This window comes from Neoarius graeffei, chromosome 20 (assembly GCF_027579695.1).
Source record: "Neoarius graeffei isolate fNeoGra1 chromosome 20, fNeoGra1.pri, whole genome shotgun sequence".
NCBI lineage: Eukaryota > Metazoa > Chordata > Actinopteri > Siluriformes > Ariidae > Neoarius > Neoarius graeffei.
In genome coordinates, this window is record NC_083588.1 from 58,004,351 (window position 1) to 58,026,898 (window position 22,548).

The 22,548-nt window shown below is 40.6% G+C and overlaps 1 protein-coding gene across 1 annotated transcript; it reads right to left on the reverse strand.

The window, feature by feature from the left end:
• Positions 1–288: 288 nt before the first annotated feature.
• On the reverse strand, positions 289–17,227 carry wnt9b (wingless-type MMTV integration site family, member 9B). The gene is made up of 4 exons (XM_060902066.1): positions 17,116–17,227; positions 15,512–15,768; positions 6,217–6,482; positions 289–2,899 (listed from the first exon to the last, which is right to left on the reverse strand). Exons 1-4 carry the CDS (start codon positions 17,196–17,198, stop codon positions 2,429–2,431), a joined length of 1,077 nt encoding a protein of 358 aa, XP_060758049.1. The 5' UTR covers positions 17,199–17,227; the 3' UTR covers positions 289–2,428.
• Positions 17,228–22,548: the final 5,321 nt, after the last annotated feature.

Sequence of the window (22,548 nt, forward strand, 5' to 3'; positions counted from 1 at the left end):
CATTCACTGGATATGAGCAATCGCATGCTCTGATTGGCTATTCTACTCTACTACTCGGATATCAGCTCATATACCGTGTGTAGAGAAGAACAAAATGGCGGAGCGTGTTGCTGAACCAACCAAGGATGAAATAAAAATTCTACTCGAAAACAAAGCCCCAAAAAAAGCAACAAAATATGGAATGAAAGTATTTAATGGTAAGAATATATCTTTATTTTTCAAGAATTATCGCATTTTTTCACAAATTGCTCCTGTCATTTCGCCAGTTTGTTTATATTCTAAGCGGAAATTATTTTGTCAGATGTTTTCTGTAAAGTTTTTATTTATCAAATTTGCAAAATAAATAAATAAATAAAAATGCTCCGTTTCTCAAAATCCAGCGAATGTGGATAGAATAAAACAATTATTCCACTCAATCTCGTCCCATACAGCTTATAGCCGACTCGGTGCTCGTCAGCTATCAGCTCATGTACGACTCGATTTCATGGAATAACTGTTAAACATTGCATAATTCGATCAGGTTTCCCGCTTCGAGTATTTTTGATGACTTTACTTTGCACTTCTTGTATTACATGCCAAAAAAAAAAAATCCTAAATAACATTCAGATACATTTTCTTCCTCCCAAACACAAGACTGACACAATAATCATCACATGACAAATTTAAGTGCTTCATAAAATCAGCATAATATTTAACCCTTGCTTTTTTTGATGTGATGCAGGCACAAAGGCAGACAGACAGATATACAGATAGACAGGCTGGATCAACAGTCTCAAAGTTTTGCAAACGGTACCAGTCAAAAGTTTGGACACACCTTCGAATTGTATGTTTTTCTTCATTTTTTATGAATTAAAAGCAGGGCTTTGAACCGGTTCAAGGAACGAGAACCGGGAACTTTTTCTATTTCACATGGAACAGAAACGAAACCAGAAACTTTATTATTTTTTATGTTCCGGAACAGAAACGCTTATTAAAAATAATGGTAACCGGTTAATACCGGTTTTTATTTCGTTCCTCAAAGTTTCCGTAGCCTACAAATAAAAAAAGTCATTCTTCTCCTGCGCAAGTTTCTATGACCCGCTGGGGTTCACTTCCTGTGTGACGTTCGCTGACTGAATGGAGAGAGCGGGAGGGTGGACTACTATCACGTCTCCACATCTTAAATAAGAGGTAAATATTGCAGTCTATCGTTATTCAAAAACGTCAATTTCAAACACGATATCAATATATTTGTCCACGTTAATGAGAGGCTCGCGAACATTAAATGATGTTAACCTCTGTTAGCCTATCAATGCATAGGGCCTGACTAGCCTTTGGTAACACACTAAACGAATTATCTTTCATTTTTGGCACTTTTTCTGTTTGTGTAGATGGGAAGACATACTGAGAATCCAAATCGCCAACATTTGAAATAATAATTGTTTTGAATTATTTCTTGTCTTATTTAATGAAGGTTGTAATAGAATTAGCCTACATTTGGCTTAAGCTGGATGAGACAGAGACACAATTTTATAGCCATTTGTTAAACAGCTGACAGGGAACATAATTAACCATTCCTGGAACGAAATTTTTTTGTTCTAACCGGTTCGGGAACGTCTATTTAATGGTGGAACCCAAAACCGGAAACGTTAAAATTCCGTTTCTGTTCGGAACAAACCAATAGGAAAAAAAATTCTGGTTCAAAGCCCTGATTATTATTATTTACTATTTATTGTTTGATCTCAAACACATTAAGAAGGCAAGAAACTCGTTCACTAATTAACTTTTGACGAGGCACACCTGTTAATTGAAAAACTACCTCATGAACTGGTTAAGATAATGCCAATCATGTGCAAAGCGTCATCAAGGAAAACGCTGGATACGTTGAAGGATCGAAAATATGAAACATTTTGTTGAACACTTTTTTTGTTGTTGTTTTCCACAAAATTCCATACATGTTCCAGGTGTTATTTCATAGTTTTGATGTCTTCAGTGTTGTTCTACAATGTATAAAATACAAAATACAGAAAAGTAGAGTTGGGTAGGGGTGTACAAACTTTTGACTCGTACTGTGTCTTCCACATCCACTCCAGCACCTCTAGGTTGAGTCGCCCAAAATGATTCATGACACCTGCGTGTGATGAAGCTCTCAGAAAAGTAAAATGTAATTTCAGTGCATTCAGAGAGGAGGAAGAGATCAATCCGGTTAAAATCTCAATCAGTGGCTCTTTTCTTGCTTGAAACAACCAAATGTGGCGAGATTCATGTGGGAATTCCCACAGTTTTGCTTTGTCGTCCAGGAGCACAACTCTTATTTCGGAAAGCCATGCCTTTGGGAGGGGGAGGGGGGTCTTGTCCAACTTTGCCCACACTTGCCCGAGAGGCCCAAATTGGAGAAATATTGAGCCAGTGGAGCCACTCGGAGCTCCTTTTCTCGTTCCTGTCTTTCTCAGTGCTTCTTGCACGTGTATACCTCCTCTTCGCGGACACAGGTCTGGCACTCGACGTGGCAGCACCACCGTACTTGGCAGTTGCAGGACAGCGTGACGAGGCGCAGCGCCGTGTTGTAACCACGTCCGCAGCAAAGGCTGCTGCAGCTCGTGTCCTTGGTGCAGGTGCGGCCGGTTGTACCGGGCGAATACCGAGACAGGCGGCAGAAGCTAGGCGACTCTTCTAGAAACACCAGCTCGGAAGGGTGAGGCCGGGGAGTCTCGTCACCTCGGTGTGCCGGCCCGGCCAACTCTATGTCACCGGTAGCTGCATTGGTGACGCTGAGGACACGCACGGCCGTATCATAGCGATACTTCAACAGCTGGCCTGTCACATAAAACGGCGAGAGCTGCTTCCAGCATGTACGGACCGCACATGAGCCGGAGACGCCGTGACACTTGCAGGTCGTCACCAACCCGTTCTTTACAGCCTGAAAGAAACACAGAACATATATTAGCATTTGAGGAAATACAGAAAAGAGAGCTGACAACCAGATGAGGCTGATTCATGAGTAAAGATCTTATCTTGGCTTGTTATATGACAGAGTTATTTTCCTGCAGGGTATATCTTGGTTTGTGTACGTGTGTATTCTGGGATGCCTTGGGACAGCTCTGCCCTGAGCTATTGGCGATGAAGCATGACGTGGTCGAGATCATGGATGCAGGAGCATCTCATCTCTATCTTCCCTTTCCCTTGCTCTCAGACACTGTAGAGACACACTGTATACCTTCAGTGTCTTCGTTTCTCCAGTTAAAATTTGCCAAATTCTTTGTTTTCATCTTCGTCCCTTGGTCATCTGTAGGAAAAAGAAAAACGTGGCCTACAAGAGCTACCTCTTCTCACATCGGATGGACTGATAAATCACCGATATGGTCAAGGATATGATCAAGAGTTTTTCTACTAGGACCCTAAAGAATGAGACAAGAGGGCAGGAAGAGGTCATATCATCAATGGGTCAGGGGGTGACGGTGAGACCCAGGGGCAGTATGTGAAGAGAGAGGGGGATACACTACCATATTATTCCACCCAGCACAGGTATGAAGTCCCTGAGGGCCATGCTTTCTCCTCTCTCTCCCATCTCTCACTCAGTCTCTTAGAGATACAGCGAGATGGATAGATAGAAAGAACAACAGACGGGACAGGAGGGGAGGGGAGGGGAGGGGAGGAGAGGAGACGGGAGGACGACAAGCATTTAAGGAACCAGTTTGTTTTTGGTTCTGAGTGTTAACTCAGGGAAATCTGAGATTGATAAAGGTTATCTTCTCTCATGGTGTCACTTCTTCTCTCTCTTGCTTCCTGAGGCTGCTTATCTCCCAACACTATCAGACATTGTAAGAATTTATGGACATCTTCAGTGTGGCCACGAAGAAGAAAACATTGCTCATATATTACATGGGCTTCTTCCTGGTATAATCATCTAGATGGCAACCCTCTAATTTTCTGAGGGGCCCCACAGCAAGCCTAAGCCAGAGGAAGCAACACCTGGCTCCAGAGGACCAAACAGTGACTGCCTATCTATCTATCTGCCTCACCTTGGGCAAAAAATGCAAGCTTCAGGCAGCTGTCAAGAAGGGTCACGTCCCACTAATCAAGAAAGAGACTTCTCGATAAGAGGGAAAGCTGGAGCCTTATAGAAGTTCTTCACCCATAGCTGTGAGCAGGAGAACTTCAGTAGTGACATCCATTAGCTTACACATCCGACTGTACCTGTGACACGGGTCCCTCTGTGTACCAGGGTGGACCAAACTTAAACTCTATAGATCAAGAGTCCAGTGCGGTTTGTTGGTTTAGTTCGTTAGGAGTTGTACTGGTGTCTCTTCATCCAGGACTAGAGTTGGAATCTCAACTCTCTTGGGACAAAGTAAGGAATAAACCACTTGATGTGCTGTTTATCAACAAATATGCCATGCTTTCAACCATTTCATGTTATGGGGCAGTGTTGGCTTATCAAAGGGTCAGGGGTTTGAGCCCAGCACTGCCAAGCTGCCACTATTGGGCCCTTGGGCAAGACCCTGAACCCAATCGGCTCAATCAATGATTAATGTTGTGGAATGTCCACGAAACAAGTTAGTTCCGGGTATTGCTTCACATTGTAGCAGCGATGAACATTCATTCCCTCAAAAGCTTGTATTTTCTTTTTTATCATGAAATTAATAAGACAAAAACGCAGCTTGTCATGTTGCTGAGAAATCAGAAAGAGCCAAGTCCTCTGTCCTGAAAACCGACTCACCATTACAAAGTGCTGACACTGGAGACTCCTTCTCCTTAAACGTTAAGTAAACACCTCTTCCCCATATCACATATTGCCTTTTTCTGTCTTAAATAACATAAAAAATCATTTACTATTAGCCTTAGATTAACTAGATGATGAATTAGTGATGAAAAGTCCCGATGAATGAGTTACAGAACATACAACCTCAATTCCAAGAAAGTTGGGACGCTGTGTAAAACATAAATAAAAACAGAACGTGAAGATTTACAAATTATGGAAACCCTATATTTCATTGAAAATAGTACAAAGACAACATATCAAATGTTGAAACTGAGAAATTTTATTGTTCTTTTTTTTTTTAAACATTCGCTCATTTTGAATTTGATGTCAGTAACACGTTTCAGAAAAAGTTGGCACAGGGACAACAAAAGACTGAAAAAGTTGTGTAATGCTGAAAAAAATCCCTAATTTTCTTCACTTTAAAAAAAACAACAACAAAAAAACAATATCCAGAAACACCGCCACCTTCTCTGGGCCCGAGCTCTTTTACGATGGACTGAGGTGAAGTGGAAAACTGTCCCGAGGTCTGACGGATCAAAAGTAGAAATTCTTTTTAGAAATCATGGACACCACGTCCTCCAGGCTAAAGAGGAGAGGGACCATCCGGCTTGTTATCAGTGCACAGTTCAAAAGCCAACATCTGTGATGGTATGAGGGTGCATTAGTGCAGATGACATGGGTAGCTTGCACATCTGGGAAGGCATCATTAATGCTGAATGATATAAACACGTTTCAGAGCAATATGCTGCCATCCAGACAAAATCTTTTTCAGGGAAGGTCTTCCTTCTTTCAGCAAGACAATGCCAAACCGCTTTCTGCACATATTAAAACTGCATGGCTCTGTAGTAAGAGAGCCTGGGTGCTAAACTGGCCTGCCTGCAGTCCAGACCTGTCTCCCATTTAAAACATTTGGAGCATTATGAAGCACAAAATACGACAAAGGAGACCCTGAACTGTTGAGTAACTGAAATTGTATATCAGGCAAGAATGGGACAAGATTTCTCTTTCAAAACCACAGCAATTGGTCTCCTCAGTTCCCAGATGTTTACAGAGTATTGTTAAAAGCAGAGGCGATGCAACACAGTGGTAAACATGCCCCTGTCTCAACTTTTCTGAAATGCGTTGCTGACATCAAATTCAAAATGAGCATATATTTTTCAAAAAACAATACAATTTCTGAGTTTCAACATTTGGTATGTTGTCTTTGTACTATTTTCAATGAAATATAGGGTTTCAGTGATTTGCAAATCATCATATTCTGTTATTTACAGTTTACACAGCATCCCAACTTTTTTGGAATTGGGGATGTAGAAACAATAGTATAAAATATCACTTGAACTGAAGCTGGAACTGCTGTCAGTTACCATCTGATCAATCAGACTTGAGAATTCGACAGTGCAGTCGTATCATTTAAGTTAATTATATTTTAAAAATATTAATAGGCATTTGCATTCAAAAGAAGTCGTGTCACTCACCCGCATGCCGGCGTTTATATTATGTGCATCGACCTGAGCCCGCAGGTCCTTGCTAACCCGTTTCTGGCCCAGGAACTTCTTGAGGAACCTGGTGCTGTACTTCAGGTTGTCTCCACACACTCCCCACTGCCACGCTTCACGCTGGTGCAGACCAGGAGTGTCGTCGCACGTGCAGCGCTCCATACGACCCGAGCTGCATGCTTTGGCCAGAGTGTGTGACAGAGCTGCTGAGGACACTGCCAGGAGGAAGGCCGTCTCTTTGAAAGCTGTCGAGAGAGTTGTGTTAGTCAGTGAACAGAGGAACAGAATATTGGCTAAATATTGTGAAACTTCATTCTGTATCAGTTTTTAGATGGTACAGAATTCTTGAGCATGCCATGGCATTGATTGATTGGTATCTATCTATCTATCTATCTATCTATCTATCTATCTATCTATCTATCTATCTATCTATCTATCTATCTATCTATCTATCTATCTATCTATCTATCTATCCAAATATAAGTCTTTTCGACGAGTACAACTTTTTAATGAGTTATTTGGTGAGCCCAGAGCCGAACTCATGGCTGTATTTTGATGCAATTAATTGCTATTTTGACTACATTTTTTTTCTTTCCTCAGATGAAAGTCCACCGCCCTTTCCCTTACGGAACCGGGTGCTCTCGCTGTAGTTAAAAATAGCAAAACAGGCCTCGCAAAGGCCCCACCACATTTCCCCTAGAGCCCGTAATTACCATGCAGACCTGCGGATGGATCTCACATTCCCATCCTGGTGACCAGCTTTTTTTTTTTTTTTACACACACACACACACACACACACACACACACACACACACACACACACACACACACACACACGTCCTCCTTAAAATAACCAGCTTTTAAAATGTTAATGCTTTAAAGATATTCCCCCTAGAAACATCAGGATTTTGAGGCCGCCCAGAGTTCAAGCAGCTGTTGAGTGTGTTAGAGATCCGCATCACAAACTGGACTTTGTCTTTGTAGCAAGAAAAAAAAATAAAATAAAGAAGAAGTCAAAATACATATGGCGATATTATAGTTAACAACCTTAGGTAATAGGGAAAATGGATATACAGCACCACAACATGACATACAGTATTGGTACCGTAAATAATAATAACTAATAGATGAGATCGGAAACAGGCAATATTTGCGTGACCCTTACATTCAGACCGTACCACTGAGGGTTGGACTTGGTTAGCATTTCTAAATAAGCGTTTCTAAAATGTTTTCAAAAGCAAATTGGTGATGGAAAATATTCTGTAATTGTTTATAACAATAACAATACGCTCATGGGAGATTTTCTGCATTGTTGCTTTGGCCTACACTGCTCCCATTGAAACTGTGCTGTGGTAAAAGTCCAACCACATCAAAGTCTCCATTGTTGAATTCACACCAGTGTTTATACGAGACACAAACGCACACTTGATGCGAGCAGTGTGTAGGTGTCGATACAGCACTATAACAGGATCACAGATTTACACAATTCACACCACTGCTGTACCAAAGCCATCGTTTAACACTGAACGTTTCACTCAGTGGTTGATGTTACGTGATGTTCCGTGTGCCAAAGTTAACAAGTCCGCTGCAACCCGACTCAGCATGCTTTATATGCACAATGCCTTTTATATTTTAAAAGTATCACACACACAGCAACTTGCTCATCCAAGACCAACAATGTATCAGTAGACTGAAAAGTACATGTATCATATCTGAAAATTAAATTCCAAGAATAAAAACTCATTTCTTCGGAGATGGACAGGATATGGTTCCCACTGCCCAGACAAAGCTTTAAGTCACTTATCCTGCTCTAAGTGATGAAAGATGAAAGAGCTGGTGATAATGTAATGAGCTGGATCAAGTGTTGGAGGAGGAAAAATAAAAAACCCGGACGTTCTGTGTAACAGTAGGAATAACATTCTTGTTAATCCAATTGAATGTACAGAAAAATTACAGGTCAGGTGTGTTTATATTGATTGAGGTCATTTCTAAACTTTAACTGATGAAAAAAAAAAAGAAAAAAAAAATCACCTAATCTGCACTCTCCGGAAACAGCAGCACCAAACTGTACTGGTCCTCCTTTATTGTTCTGGTATTATCAAGGATACCAGATACTCTTGTACCTTCAGTGTGTGTGGACTGTATATACACACACATACATTTATTCTATCCACATTCACTGGATATGAGCAGTCACGTGCTCTGATTGGCTACTCTACTACCAGGCTATCAGCTCATATACCGTGAGTAGAGAAAAACAAAATGGCAGAGCGTGTTGCTGAACCAATCGAGGACGAAATAAAAACTCTACTCGTAAACAAAATTCCAAAAAATACAACAAACCAATAAAATATGGAATAAAAGTATTTGATGGTAAGAATGTATCTTTTTAAAATTTTTCAATAATTATTATTATAGCATTTACTATGCATGTATGCAATTTGTGACATGTCCGCTAAGCGGAAATTATTTTGTCGGATGTTTTGTATAAAGTTTTTATTTGTCAAATTTGCAAAAAATAAAAATGCTCTGTTTCTCAAAATCCAGTGAATGTGGATAGAATAAAACAGTTATTCCACTCAATCTCAGCGTACATGGATTATAGCCGACTTGGCGCTACACAACTCGTCAGCTATCGGCTCAAGTACGACTCAATTTCATGGAATAATTGTTAAATAAACAGTTACAAATACAAATAATACGAGGCACATTATTTGCTATTTGTTGTTGTTATTGTATGACTCAATTTCGTGGACTACAGTGCTCAGCGTAAATGAGTCCACCCCCTTTGAAAAGTAACATTTTAAACAATATCTCAATGAACACAAACAATTTCCAAAATGTTGACAAGACAAAGTTTAATATAACATCTGTTTAACTTATAACGTGAAAGTAAGGTTAATAATATAAACTTAGATTACACATTTTTCAGTTTTACTCAAATTAGGGTGGTGCGAAAATGAGTACACCCCACAACAAAAACTACTACATCTAGTACTTTGTATGGCCTCCATGATTTTTAATGACAGCACCAAGTCTTCTAGGCATGGAATGAACAAGTTGGCGACATTTTGCAACATCAATCTTTTTCCATTCTTCAACAATGACCTCTTTTAGTGGCTGGATGCTGGATGGAGAGTGATGCTCAACTTGTCTCTTCAGAATTCCCCAAAGAAAATAATTTCTTTCCACCACAAAGGTGAAGGCTACAAGAAGATCAGCAAAGCTTTACTTATCAGTCAGAATACTGTAGCAAAAGTGGTACAAAAATTTAAGAAAGATGGAACTGCAACCATCTCACAGAGACGTCCAGGTCGTCCACGGAAGTTAACACCTCGACAGGAGCGTCTTCTGATGAGAAGGGTTGAAGAAAATTGGCATGCAAGTTCACTGCAGTTATCTAAAGACGTAGAAAGCCAAACTGGGGTGACTATTTCCCGTGACACAATACGGCGTACACTGTGCAGAGGAATGGCACGCACGGATGCCGTCCACAGAAGAAGCCTCTCCTAAAGCCCAGGCACAAAAAAGCCCGCCTAGAGTTTGCCAGGGCCCATGCTGACAAACATCAAGACTACTGAGACTCTATACTCTGGAGTGATGAGACCAAGATAAATGTTTTTGGAACTGATGGCTTCAAAACAGTATGGCGTCGCAAAGGTGAGGAATACAAAGAAAAATGCATGGTGCCTACAGTGAAACACGGTGGTGGCAGTGTCCTTATGTGGGGCTGCATGAGTGCTGCTGGTGTCGGGGAGCTGCATTTCATCGATGGCATCATGAATTCACAGATGTATTGCTCTATACTGAAAGAGAAGATGCTACCATCACTCCGTGCCCTTGGTCGTCGTGCACTTTTCCAGCATGACTAAACACACATCTAAGGCCACTTTTGGATTTCTGAAGAAGAACAGGGTGAAAGTGATTCAGTGGCCAAGTACCGTATGTCTCCTGATCTGAACCCAATCGAACACCTATGGGGAATTCTGAAGAGACAAGTTGAGCATCACTCTCCATCCAGCATCCAGTCACTAAAAGAGGTCATTGTTAAAGAATGGAAAAAGATTGATGTTGCAAAATGTCGCCAACTTGTTCATTCCATGCCGAGAAGACTTGGTGCTGCCATTAAAAATCATGGAGGCCATACAAAGTACTCGATGTAGTAGTTTTTGTTGTGGGGTGTACTCATTTTTGCACCACCCTAATCTGAGTAAAACTGAAAAAAATGTGTAATCTAAGTTTATATTATTAACCTTACTTTCACATTATAAGTTAAACAGATGTTATATTAAACTTTGTCTTGTCAACATTTTGGAAATTGTTTGTGTTCATTGAGATATTGTTTAAAATGTTACTTTTCAAAGGGGGTGGACTCGTTTACGCTGAGCACTGTATATGGTACATAATTTGATAACGATGTGCCTTTAACTATGAAAAGTGGATCTCAGAGAAAACAGATCAGATACTGGATCCTGTCTTGAATGTCAAAGACTGGAATTGGATTTGAACGGAAATTTATTTTTTTGGACCTGGAAATATTAACATCCCATAAAAAAGGGAGTTGACTATTTTTTCTTTTGTTAGGACTGATTTTATTACAACCCCGATTCCAAAAAAGTTGGGACAAAGTACAAATTTTAAATAAAAACGGAATGCAATGATGTGGAAGTTTCAAAATTCCATATTTTATTCAGAATAGAACATAGATGACATATCAAATGTTTAAACTGAGAAAATGTATCATTTAAAGAGAAAAATTAGGTGATTTTTAAATTTCATGACAACAACACATCTCAAAAAAGTTGGGACAAGGCCATGTTCACCACTGTGAGACATCCCCTTTTCTCTTTACAACAGTCTGTAAACGTCTGGGGACTGAGGAGACAAGTTGCTCAAGTTTAGGGATAGGAATGTTAACCCATTCTTGTCTAATGTAGGATTCTAGTTGCTCAACTGTCTTAGGTCTTTTTTATCGTATCTTCCGTTTTATGATGCGCCAAATGTTTTCTATGGGTGAAAGATCTGGACTGCAGGCTGGCCAGTTCAGTACCCGGACCCTTCTTCTACACAGCCATGATGCTGTAATTGATGCAGTATGTGGTTTGGCATAGTCATGTTGGAAAATGCAAGGTCTTCCCTGAAAGAGACGTCGTCTGGATGGGAGCATATGTTGTTCTAGAACCTGGATATACCTTTCAGCATTGATGGGGTCTTTCCAGATGTGTAAGCTGCCCATGCCACACGCACTAATGCAACCCCATACCATCAGAGATGCAGGCTTCTGAACTGAGCGCTGATAACAACTTGGGTCGTCCTTCTCCTCTTTAGTCCGAATGACACGGCGTCCCTGATTTCCATAAAGAACTTCAAATTTTGATTCGTCTGACCACAGAACAGTTTTCCACTTTGCCACAGTCCATTTTAAATGAGCCTTGGCCCAGAGAAGACGTCTGCGCTTCTGGATCGTGTTTAGATACGGCTTCTTCTTTGAACTATAGAGTTTTAGCTGGCAACGGCGGATGGCACGGTGAATTGTGTTCACAGATAATGTTCTCTGGAAATATTCCTGAGCCCATTTTGTGATTTCCAATACAGAAGCATGCCTGTATGTGATGCAGTGCCGTCTAAGGGCCCGAAGATCACGGCCACCCAGTATGGTTTTCCGGCCTTGACCCTTACGCACAGAGATTCTTCCAGATTCTCTGAATCTTTTGATGATATTATGCACTGTAGATGATGATATGTTCAAACTCTTTGCAATTTTACACTGTCGAACTCCTTTCTGATATTGCTCCACTATTTGTCGGTGCAGAATTAGGGGGATTGGTGATCCTCTTCCCATCTTTACGTCAGAGAGCCGCTGCCACTCCAAGATGCTCTTTTTATACCCAGTCATGTTAATGACCTATTGCCAATTGACCTAATGAGTTGCAATTTGGTCCTCCAGCTGTTCCTTTTTTGTACCTTTAACTTTTCCAGCCTCTTATTGCCCCTGTCCCAACTTTTTTGAGATGTGTTGCTGTCATGAAATTTCAAATGAGCCAATATTTGGCATGAAATTTCAAAATGTCTCACTTTCGACATTTGATATGTTGTCTATGTTCTATTGTGAATACAATATCAGTTTGAGATTTGTAAATTATTGCATTCCATTTTTATTTACAAGTTGTACTTTGTCCCAACTTTTTTGGAATTGGGGTTGTATACTTATACTTCATTGTATTTTTTTTAGATTAACAAGAAAAAATTCTTTATTCATCACATGTACTATACATTACAGCACAGCAGAATTCTTTTCATATCGAAGCTTGTTAGGAAGCTGGGGTCAGAGTGCAGGGTCAGCTATGATACAGCTCACCTGCAGCAGACAGGGTTAAGGGCCTTGCTCAAGGGCTCAACAGCAGCAGCTTGGCAGTGCTGGGGTTTGAACCCCCAACCTTCTGATCATGAGCCTAGAACCTTAACCAATGAACCACCATGTTTATTATTTACATATGATTATATTTAATGTATTTGCAATGTTGGAAGGTATCGGTGAACATTGTAAAAGAAAAAGTGGTACCGTACCACATCATTGAATTGTACTTTAAGGGCCAAAACTAATTAAAGGTACAGCACGCACACCTTCCCAGGTAACAGTTGTATACTAATAGATGCTACAAATACTACACCTTTGACCATAAATAAAGGAAAAGTAAAGGGAGAGCAGGGAGATTTGGGATGAGGGAGACTTGGGACCATTCGTATTCCTGTAAATTCATTTCATCCAATCAGGTTTTAGATGACTTCAGAAGTTTGATATTGCCCCTTATGCTGTGTTCACACTTATACCGGTATGAAAGTGGTATAACTGTATCGATACAAAGTATACCGGTACAGTTTAGCGCATCTGTCCACACTAGCGAGAAATGTTTGCGGTTTTCTTTCACGGTAGTTGAAATGCGCGTGCGCGAAATGTTTCCGTGGTTACCGAGTAACTTCCTTCCGAGAATATGGCGGATGAAACAACGTGTGTGTGCTTTTTGTTGTCAATGTACAGTCTGTATTTCTGGTGGTCATTTATTCAGTCGAATTGTATAAAACACGCGAGGCAGTTGAGAAAGAAACAAAGAAAACGAATCTCCGTTCTTCACTATTTTATTCAGCGAAGACATCGATTGAGGTGTGTGACTTTGCGCTTGCGCATTATATTTGTATCGATATAGCCTGGGCCCGCCCATCCTAAGCGTGACGCAACACGAGGGCCTGTTGCGAGCTTAGTCTGGCCAGGCAAGCTATCTACAGCTCTTCCAAGCTCCCGAAAAATCGTGAACCAATCAACTTTGAGCATCTCCAACGGCCCTGGGTAGAGGCGTGTTCAAGGCACTGACGTAGCAGAACTGCGACCGGAAGCCATAGATTGTTTACAGAATCTATGCCGGAAGCGCTTCATTCACGCTTCCGCATCTATTACGCATAGATGCTGTATTGAAAGCATTCAACGGGAAGTTCTCATTGAAAACGGAGCAAAGAGCAGCCCTGGAGGTATTTATTGAAAGGAAGGACGTTTTCGCCTTGCTCCCAACCGGCTTTGGTAAGAGTTTAATCTACCAGTTAGCCCCGTCGCGTCGCATACGTCAGAGGAAAGAGTGATGTGATTGGTTTAAGCTTCGTCACAGCCTTTTCTGGCTTCGACCAGTAGCAAACTGAGGCATTTCAGGGAGGCGGGTCAACCACGCGCTCTGAGAAACGGTTGGGCTTAATATCTTGGCCAGACCAATAGCTTGTAGAGCTTTGAAGTCGCGTTAGCCAGGCTAGTATCGATACAGAGCCGCTTCATCTGTCCACACTACAGCAAAGCGCTACAGTACCGATACTGTACCGGTATGAAACCCATACATTTGTGGGTTTCGTACCGATACAGTTATACCGCTACAGTACCCGTATAGTTGCTAGTGTGGACAGGTGTTACGGTACGAAAGTAGTTTCGTATCGGTACAAAATCCCTAGTGTGGACAGGGTATTAGAGTAACCGACTTCCTTTGGAGCCATGAAGCTGGACACTGCAGTAAGGTTTGTGCAGTGAAATATATTTTATCAACCAAAACTTGTATTTTTTACTTCGCCTCTGCCTCCATTCTATGGTGTAATGTATATATGCTGGTGAATTGGGGATTTAAAGTATGGAATTAGGAATTAAAGTATGCAGTCTAGAGTTATCATATATAGTGTTATTTATTAAACTTAAATTCTGGGGAAAAACACTGAAAGATTTTTTTTTTTCAAAATGGCCAGATAGGGAGAGTTGGGACACTTCATCATGTTGCAATTTATTTTCTTGTGGTTTACAAATATAAAATAGTTTTTTTGTTTTTTGTTAAAAATGTTGCCGTGTCCCTGCATGAGCATTAATCTTATTTCTTTCCTTCTTGAGAATGGAACTGTTTTTGTCGAGTCAGGTTTTGGGTAAACTGACATTTTTCTATCGCTGTACCAGCACTGTGTGTTCATACAGTTCATATGTTACAAGTTTACGAGATAATAATAAAAAAAAAACGAAACATGTAGGATTACGCTAGGTATTTTATTTTTGTCCCAAGTCTCCCAACATAATGTCCCATGTCTTCCGTCAGTGTCCCATGTCTTCCTGAACAAAAAAAAAGACAGAATAAGTGAAGCGAAGCCAAGTGATGTGACAAAGCTGTTAAACTTATGTTGTGGTGAGATTAAAGGGTAGAGTAAAGACTCTCTAATGCAGTATGAATGTGACGCTACCTGCAAAGAATTTCACACAATCTACAAAAGCTTGTCCCATGTCTGCCTGCTCTTAGTATACAACTATTACCTTCCTGGGTAATAGTTGTATACTAATAGATGCTACAAATACTACACTTTTGACCATAAGTAAGGGGGAAGCAGGGAGACTTGGGATGAGGGAGACTTGGGACAGTTTGTATCCCTGTAAATTAATTTCAACCAATCAGGTTTTAGATGACATCAGAAGTTCAATGTTACCTCTTAGAGTAACCGACTTCGTTTGGTGCTATGAAGCTGGACACTGAAGGAGTGAAATATTTTATCAATATTTTACCATACTAGGAAAAGTGCAGTTTGGTACCAGAGTGTCTGAAAAGTTTAGTTCGACAGCTAAAGAAATACAGTGTCCGGTTAATGAGTCAGGTAAGAGTTTGGCCATGAGCTCCAGGGTCAGGGTTGTTGTTGTGGAGCTCTGAGTGAAGGTGTGCAGGACAGAGTGAGAATCGAGCTCATGTTGATTTCCAGTACAAAGCCCTACCTCGCTTCAGGAGGCTTCCCCGGCCTTCCATGCTGCAGTTCCAGCGCTCGTTGCGGAACTGGTAGCGGCACTCCATCAGGCTGAGGCGCACCGATTCCCGCAGCGTCTCTGCCAGGCCCGGTTCCCGGCGGCACGCGCGCTTCTGCCGCCGCGTCAGTGACATCTGCTCGCACTGTTTCACGTGCGCTTTTCCACCTGCGGGCTCGGTGCTGTATGACGGGCTCGACAGAAAAGCCAAGGGCTCCTGTCCAGTGAGCCTGGAAAAGCAATTAGTAGCTCTGTTCAACATTAATGCAAGAAGACAATCTGGAATTATTACGCAGCTATAATTCCAATCTTTTCTTTTCAAAGAGAGAGAGAGAGAGAGAGAGAGAGAGAGAGAGATCCTTTTATCTTTTAACACCTTTATCAGTGCATTTTACAATTTTTTTTCAGAGACCAACAGGCTGCAGTGTGTAAACTACAGTAGCCTATTTGCATGCTTCACCTCCAAGCTGATCGCCGCGCGCGCCTAAAGTTGAATGCAACTTTAATTTGAATACGTTCATTTGAATACAAACTCAAGCTCTCGTTATGTGTTTCTCTGGCATTCTATACATCAGAAAATATCCTATAAACACACTGTCTAACAGGCCAATATAGTCTCAGATCTATATCCTAAAGTTCATAAATCAAAAATAACAAAATAGCAGCACTTCAACATTTCCCCCCACAATTTGTGCTTCTAGGGTTCTGTCCATAATCATGGTATGGTATCAGACAGGCCTATTTGGTATAAATTATATTCCACTATACTGTATATACATAAAATAGCGAAGGTCATGGCAAGGTGGAAAGTAATGCATGGTGGTGTTCATAATAATAATAATAATAATAATAATAATGTCTTCTTTTATTCTTGTAAGCATTCTGATTTTTCTTTATCTGAGGATTTATAATGAACCTTTTTTTATTGTCAAATATCATTGCATACATTTTGCATAATTTTATATATATATATATATATATATATATATATATATATATATATATATATATATATATATATAACAGTCTGCCAGGGGTTATGGCATGGAAATAATAATAGTAGAAAAACAAATAAACAGCAACAGAAACAGGAAAATGAATGCGTTGTACAGCACAAAAAGGGAATAAGACTTCACAGCTTTCTTATTAAGAGAACAAGGGATGGACGCTATATAATGATTTACATAAATGGAGAATTCAATAAAGGTTGGCTTTACATTTTGAAGATTTATAATGAACCTGACGCACGTAAGCCGCGCGTAATTACGCGCAACGGCACCATCATTACGCGTCGCGTCCTGCTTCTAAACAGCGCCAAAATACATCCCTATATCCAACTGGCATTACCAAACAAACCTGGTATACAAATATAACATTACCCTGTCATCTTTAATAAATAAATAAATAAAATGAAAATAAACACCTTGCATTCTACTTTGAAAAAACTTCCCAAACATATATATATATATATATATATATATATATATATATATATATATATATATATATATATACACACAGGAACTGTGATGTTCATTCCATAGGGAACAGGTTAATGTAAAGAAAAGGCTTCTGACCCGAAGTAAGCTGCTGCTGCGTGGGAGAGCAGGATGATGCAGAGCGCGGTGAGTCGCAGCAGGCAGGCGGTCCCGGCGCGCATGGCTTCACCTCGGCGCTGCTCCTCATCGCGCTGCGTGGCCGCAGAGAAAAGGAAAAAATCCGCGCTGCTTTGGACCCGCGACCTCTTAAAGGGGCAGATGCGCATTACAGCCCCCCCTGGGTGAAAAGAGGTGGGAGGGAAGGATGCGGTTTAGTTTGCAGGGTTGCCAGATTTGATGCATGAAGAAACTCCACACATCCATAAAGAAAAGCACCAGGCTGTACTGTTCACAGTTGGAGTGTTGCTCTGGAAAGCTAAGTGAAGGTGCACCACATGTACTTTAGGTCAAAGATAAATCTTGTCTACTGAAGGTACAGAACACAAGACCATATACCAATATAAAGTACAATTCATTACCTTTAAGTTGCACACTCTCAAGAAGAAGAAGAAGAAGAAGAAGATCAACATTTTGGAATAACCCAATCAGAGTCCTGATCTAAATCCTAGTGTTGGAGAGTTGAAGGAGGAGAAGATGATCAACATTTTGGAATGACCCAATCAGAGTCCAGATCTAAATCCTAATTTTGGAGAGTTGGAGAAAAAGAAGAAGATCAACATTTTGGAATGACCTAATCAGAGTCCAGATCTAAATACTAGTGTTGGAGAGTTGGAGGAGAAGAAGAAGAAGAAGAAGAACATTTTGGAATGACCCAATCAGAGTCCAGATCTAAATCCTAATTTTGGAGAGTTGGAGAAGAAGAAGAAGAAGATCAACATTTTGGAATGACCCAATCAGACTCCAGATCTAAATCTTAGTGTTGGAGAGTTGGAGAAGAAGAAGATCAACATTTCTGAATGACCCAATCAGAGTCCAGATCTAAATCCTAGTGTTGGAGAGTTGGAGGAGGAGAAGAAGACGAAGAAGAAGAAGATCAACATTTTTGAATGACCCAATCAGAGTCCAGATCTAAATCCTAATTTTGGAGAGTTGGAGAAGAAGAAGAAGAAGAAGAAGAACATTTTGGAATGACCCAATCAGAGTCCAGATCTAAATCCTAATTTTGGAGAGTTGGAGAAGAAGAAGAAGAAGAAGATCAACATTTAGGAATGACCCAATCAGAGTCCAGATCTAAATCCTAGTGTTGGAGAGTTGGAGGAGAAGAAGAAGAAGAAGAAGATCAACATTTTTGGAATGACCCAATCAGAGTCCAGGTCTAAATCCTAATTCTGGAGAGTTGGAGAAGAAGAAGAAGAAGATCAACATTTTGGAATGACCCAATCAGAGTCCAGATCTAAATCCTAGTGTTGGAGAAGAAGAAGAAGAAGAAGAAGAAGAAGACACCTTTATTTGTCACATATACACATTACAGCACAGTGAAATTCCTTTATTCTTTTCTTTGCATATCCCAGCTTGTTAGGAAGTTGGGGTCAGAGCGCAGGGTCAGTCATGATACAGCTCCCCTGGAGCAGACAGGGTTTAATGCCTTGCTCAAGGGCCCAAACGTAGCAGTTTGGATTTACTAAGGTGGTATACTTAAAGTCAAACAAAACCCTATTAATAACCTCCTTTATACTGACAATATAATATCCATACAAGACATGTTCGATTATTCATTTGTTCCTTTGTTTATTTGTACCTGTATACTATGTACAGATTCCTTTTCTTTTAAAATAAAATGTCCCTGGGCGCCGACATCTTACTGTAATAATAAATAATAATTTCTTACATTTATATAGCGCTATACATGTACACACCGTGAGTTGGCCTAGTGGTTAACGTGTCTGCCTCTCGATCAGATCATGAGTTCTACTCGCGTTTGGGTCATACCGAAGACCATCATAAAAATGGTACCTACTGTTGTCTGGCAAGGCACGCTGCAATACAGATGCGAGTGGGGCAGTCAAACTCTTGCGGTTAACAGAGGACCCGCCCCTCACTGTAACCCTCTTTCTGTAGGCGAGAGGCAGAGAGCTATGGAAACGGAGATTGGTGCTGCACCCATACGCCTCGAAGAGCTGGTTAGTACTGGGACAGGAGACTGCCTGGGAAGACCAGATTCTGGCATGAGATGGACTTTGACTTGACTTGATACTTGTACAGTCTATAGCATTTTACAATTCAAAAAATGCAAACAAACAAGCCCAAAATCACTACAGAATAAAAATCTCATTATCTCTAGCCGCTTTATCCTTCTACAGGGTCCCAGGCAAGCTGGAGCCTATCCCAGCCGACTATGGGCGAAAGGCGGGGTACACCCTGGACAAGTCGCCAGGTCATCACAGGGCTGACACATAGACACAGGCAACCATTCACACTCACATTCACACCTACGGTCAATTTAGAGTCACCAGTTAACCTAACCTGCATGTCTTTGGACTGTGGGGGAAACCGGAGCACCCGGAGGAAACCCACGCGGACACGGGGAGAACATGCAAACTCCGCACAGAAAGGCCCTCGCCGGCCACGGGGCTCGAACCCAGACCTTCTTGCTGTGAGGTGACAGCGCTAACCACTACACCACCGTGCCGCCCCACAGAATAAAAATAAATTAAAAAATCATTAATTTTCAATAAACAAGTCAGAATCTAAGAAGCTCTCTCCGAGGTTCAAATATCGCACGCTGAGCACAAATTACACGAGAGAATCTGAGATTGTGACATCATTTACACATGACATGACCTACTGAGGCTGAGATCTAGTGGATACATCGCTTCTAAATTGTTGTGAAACAACCCTGAAGGTGCCTAAGTGTCAAGCATTTAGATGTAAAAATAAATGCAAATGCCGCAAAGGGAAATCTTTTTTTCCCCAACCCAATAAAGTATTTTCCTTTGAAGGAATAAGCAGCAAAATGGCTGCATTTCATCACTTCCTGTATCGCTGGAATCACTTTCACTGTTAGTTTCTTCATCCCTGGGTTTATATTCTGGTTCAAACATATACTTTGTGTTCAGGAACATTTTCCATGTTTGCACAGCAAAACTACAAAAAACAATAGAGAAAATTTCTGAGTCAATGGCTGTGTTACTTGGATAAGCAGTGTACTAGTGTGCAAGTAATGTCACAAGTGGATACCCGGTTTCAGTGCAAATGGTTGCGCCCAGGCCAGCCTATTTTAACCAATATCACAGCTTTTAAAATGGATAAATTTTTGTTATAATGTTTTATTTTAAACGTACAGGGGGCACATCAGGGCACTTGCTGTGATCAGAAAACTGAGTTTATATTTTGGGTTTTGTTTAGCTGTAAGTTTTGTACATTTCATGTGTATTTTTCACCTGGAAATGTAGATATAAAGTAAAAAGTTTAAAGTATATAATTGGACCATTATTGGACTCTAGTTTTTAGAGTAAAGCTTTAAAGCTAGACCGCCTTTCAGATTTTTCAAGTGTAGGTCATAAGAAGAATTGTCCCCGACACCTAATTATTTTTATTTAGTGGACTGAAAGCTACTGAATGTGAATCACAGACTTCCAATTTCATTAGGTTTTTTTTTAACAGAACGTGGACCTAAATTCTCCACTATTTTTTCCTGCTTCACTATGACGCAATACAAGATACTATGTCATGCATCACGTGGTGGGCTTTCCCTGTTCACACAAGGCATTGTGGGATACAAATTTGAAACAAGAGAGAAAAATGGAGGACACGAGTGTGCGAATGAAACGTGAAAGACCGACTACAGTAACGGAAAGAAAGCGAGAAGAAAAGACGTTATGTTCTATACGAAGGAAAGGAAACGCAGGACCAAACTAATAAATATCGGCGCTCAGTGAGCACCTCAGTGTGATCAGCTGTTCATTTAGCGACAGAATGATGGAACTGTCAGTGCACGCTCAAAGGTAAACCTGTAGATGGCAGTAATGCAACACTGTGGATGCCAGCCTTCTTTTGTAAAACCCAAAAGAAGAAGAAGATGAAAGTAGCCCTGCGCATGCGCACACACACGGACTTCCTCTGTCTGCTTGACTGCGCGAAACCAGCGATTTCATGCACATTATTTACTTTAATCCCTTCAAATTAAATAACTTCCCAGCCACAGAATGGCCTGATATTTTGAGATATTACAGAAATAAACATATATCACAATGACCACATTTCAGACGGAACTAAAGTTCACCAATTTTATGAAATCGAAAGGCTGTCTAGCTTTAAACACGTCTAGCTTTGACACGATTCATTAATTAAAATGCTACTAAGCTGGGTTTGCCTTGTCACCAAGTTAGCGCTACATCCACCTGGAGATGTAACCTTTAAACATGATTTAAGATAAATAATTGACCTAAAATTAGCCTTTCGAGTAAAATCTTTCTTTAAAGGTACCTTTCCGGGTAATAGGTACATACTAAAGGTACAAAAGGTGTGCACTTGAGGGTACCACCCCCATCAACAAGGAAAGCTAAGGTTTACTAATCTTTTTTTCTGAGAAGTTTCAAGGTAAACAATACATACTAAATGTACAAAAGGTGTACACTCGAGGGTAGCAAACCAGTGACAAGGTTCAATTACGTACCATAAATCATTTTCAAAGTGCACTATATCCAAAAATCTGGGTGAAACATACACATTAAAGGTACCCTTGAGGGTACAAAAGGAACAACAAGGAAAGGTATGGGCTATTTAGTTCTGATTTTCTGAGAGTGTTTAAATCTTAAATAAAGCAGTCGACTCCAATATGAACAATACTTGCTACTGATGCAAATGAAAAGGCTTTATTAAAATATAGGATGATATCAGTATGGTATTATGTACAATATAGACCTACTGTAGCTGCAGTAAGCTTTCCCAAAAAAATACAAATGCTGTAAGGGATTTTAGACCAATCTGGCGACACTACACAAGCAAAGAGAACATACTTCTTCCATGCTTCTGACTGACTGGATATCTATCATTTCCAGGATCCAGGGGTTAGTTTACCTGATGAAGAATGAAGATGTTCCTGCATTCACACACCAACATCAGAGAGATACAACTGTTTTGTTTACAAGAACCATTTAACCAGTAATCATAATGAGTCAATTAATGTAATTACATGTTGCAGAGTATTTAGTCCACATCGAGTCAATGACCCCCAGATGGTCTACACTGTTCTTGTTTTAATTGCTAACATACATTTATTAGCTGGATCATGCTGGAATTAAAGGTGGACTGTCTGGGTTTCTTTAGAGAAAAGTGAATTGAGAACATCCATCCATCATCCCACCCATCCATCCATCCATCCATCCATCCATCCATCATCTGTAGCCGCATATGCTGTCATACAGGGTTGCAGGCAAGCTGGATCCTATCCCAGTTGACTATGGGCAAGAGGTGGGGTACACCCTGGACAAGTTGCCAGGTCATCACAGGGCTGACACAAAGAGACAAACAACCATTCACTCTCACATTCACACCTACGGTCAATTTAGA